The following is a 2,192-nucleotide window of genomic DNA, read 5'->3' on the forward strand; positions in this document are numbered from 1 at the left end:
GAGCAATATTAGGAAAATCAGATTGACTTAGCAAGTAAGTTATGTAAAAATTGAATAAAAATTTCTTTAAAATTTAATTAAGAAGGAATCGAGACACATTGTGTTCATAAACTGCTTTGTTGCATTGGTAACTCTTTTGTACAACTATGTAAAGATAATAAAATTATTATTATTTTTTTTTTTTTGGTTCCGGTCGTGGGGCCTGAACTCTGGGTCTGGGCGCTGTCCCTCAGCTCTTCAGCTCACGCTCTACCACTTGAGCCACAGCGCCACTTCCGGCTTTTTTCTTTTTGCTTATGTGGTGCTGAGGAATTGAACCCAGGGCCTCGAGCATGCAAGGCAAGCGCTCTACCACTGAGCCACCTTCCCAGCCCTAAAATTATTTTTTAAAATCAAATAAAAAGGAGGAATTAATTGGACTTGCCATTCTCCACTACACAATATGGCATTGTAAAAGGAAAATGCAGTTTATACTCCAAACGTAACTTTATGAAAGATACGAAAAAATGAAAAAATTTAGTTTTATTTATATAAAAATAAAACATCCAACTCTAAAATAATGTTTTTACAAACATAAGTTTTGTTTCAACCTACAAGAAATAATGCTACCCTCAGTGGATTCTGTTAAAATACTCTAGATAGTCCCTTTTTATATTATGCAAAAAATATGAATAGAAAACTAAAAAGAAGATGATATCAAACAAGTAATTAAAACATGATGGTTGGATTTTTCACCCTTAGTATGATATTGACAAATGCATATATCAGATAAAGTACTGACATTTTAAACATTTCAACTGACATTTCAAACATTTGTCTACTTCTGTCACTTTTATTGTTTGCTATTGACAGAATAGCTACAAAGATGTTCACTGATTTGATAGCACATCTGATTTTCTAATAGATTCTGTTGAGGAACTAAAAAGTGGATTTCCAGAACAAAAAATGAACTATTTTGGAAAAACTGAACAATAATTTTGTATGGGCCATTTATTTCATAGTTCAGTATATCTATTGACAGTTGTCTGTGAACTCTGATTTATTTTATTTCCTCCTGAGAATATACAATTCTCCGTGCCTTTGTCCATCTGATTTGGTCTCTGCCTCTTTCTCTCTTCTCCCCATACATAACATGCACTGATTCTTCATCCTTAGGGTCAACGTCTCTCAGGTGTATATTTCGTTCTGATTGCTTTCCAGTAACACCTACATTTTTATTACTTGTCTTTCTCCTTTTCAGGAGTAGAGTGATGAAGACGATTAATGAGAGTTCAGGAGGTGATTTCATACTGGTGGGCTTCTCCGATCAGCCACAACTTGAGAAGATCCTGTTTGTGGCCGTGCTGGTCTCTTACCTCCTGACACTGGTAGGTAACACAGCAATCATCCTCCTCTCCTGCCTGGATTCCATGCTCCACACACCCATGTACTATTTTCTTACCAATCTCTCCTTCGTTGACCTCTGCTTCACTACCAGCATTGTTCCCCAGCTGCTGTGGAACCTCCACGGTCCATCCAAGACAATTTCTCCCACAGGCTGTGCCATTCAACTCTATGTGTCTCTGGCCCTGGGATCCACTGAATGTGTTCTCCTAGCTGTCATGGCGTTTGATCGGTATGCTGCTGTTTGCCGACCACTTCATTATGCCGCAGTGATGCACCCACGGCTTTGCCAGTCTCTTGCAGGAGTGGCCTGGCTGAGTGGAGTGGGCAACACACTGATTCAAGGAACCATCACCCTTCGCCTGCCTCGTTGTGGAAACCACCGAATTTATCACTTCATCTGCGAAGTTCCCGCCATGATCAAGCTGGCCTGTGTGGATATTCATGCCAATGAGGTCCAGCTCTTCATGGCTTCCTTGGTGCTGCTCCTCCTTCCCTTGACACTTATTCTGGTCTCCTATGGATGCATCGCTCAAGCAGTGGTGAAGATCAGGTCCGCAGAAGCCTGGCGCAAAGCTCTTGGGACGTGTGGCTCCCACCTGATTGTAGTGTCCCTCTTCTACGGCACCATCACAGCTGTGTACATCCAGCCCAACAGCTCCTATGCTCACCGCCAAGGGAAGTTCCTCACGCTTTTCTACACTGTGATCACTCCCACTCTAAACCCTCTCATTTACACTCTGAGAAACAAAGATGTGAAAGGAGCTTTGAGAAGGCTGGTGAGGAAAGAGAAGAGCACAGGCGAGTGA

The 2,192-nt window shown here is 41.3% G+C and overlaps 1 protein-coding gene across 1 annotated transcript; it reads left to right on the forward strand.

Annotated features, from left to right (window-relative positions):
• The first annotated feature begins 1,250 nt into the window (after positions 1 to 1,250).
• Positions 1,251 to 2,192, forward strand: LOC122111389 (olfactory receptor 2G3-like). Its single transcript, XM_042684197.1, has one exon. It carries the CDS (start codon positions 1,251 to 1,253, stop codon positions 2,190 to 2,192), a length of 942 nt encoding a protein of 313 aa, XP_042540131.1.

The sequence above is a fragment of the Dipodomys spectabilis genome, unplaced genomic scaffold, assembly GCF_019054845.1.
Source record: "Dipodomys spectabilis isolate Male_0828 unplaced genomic scaffold, ASM1905484v1 ptg000085l, whole genome shotgun sequence".
Taxonomy (NCBI): Eukaryota; Metazoa; Chordata; class Mammalia; order Rodentia; family Heteromyidae; genus Dipodomys; species Dipodomys spectabilis.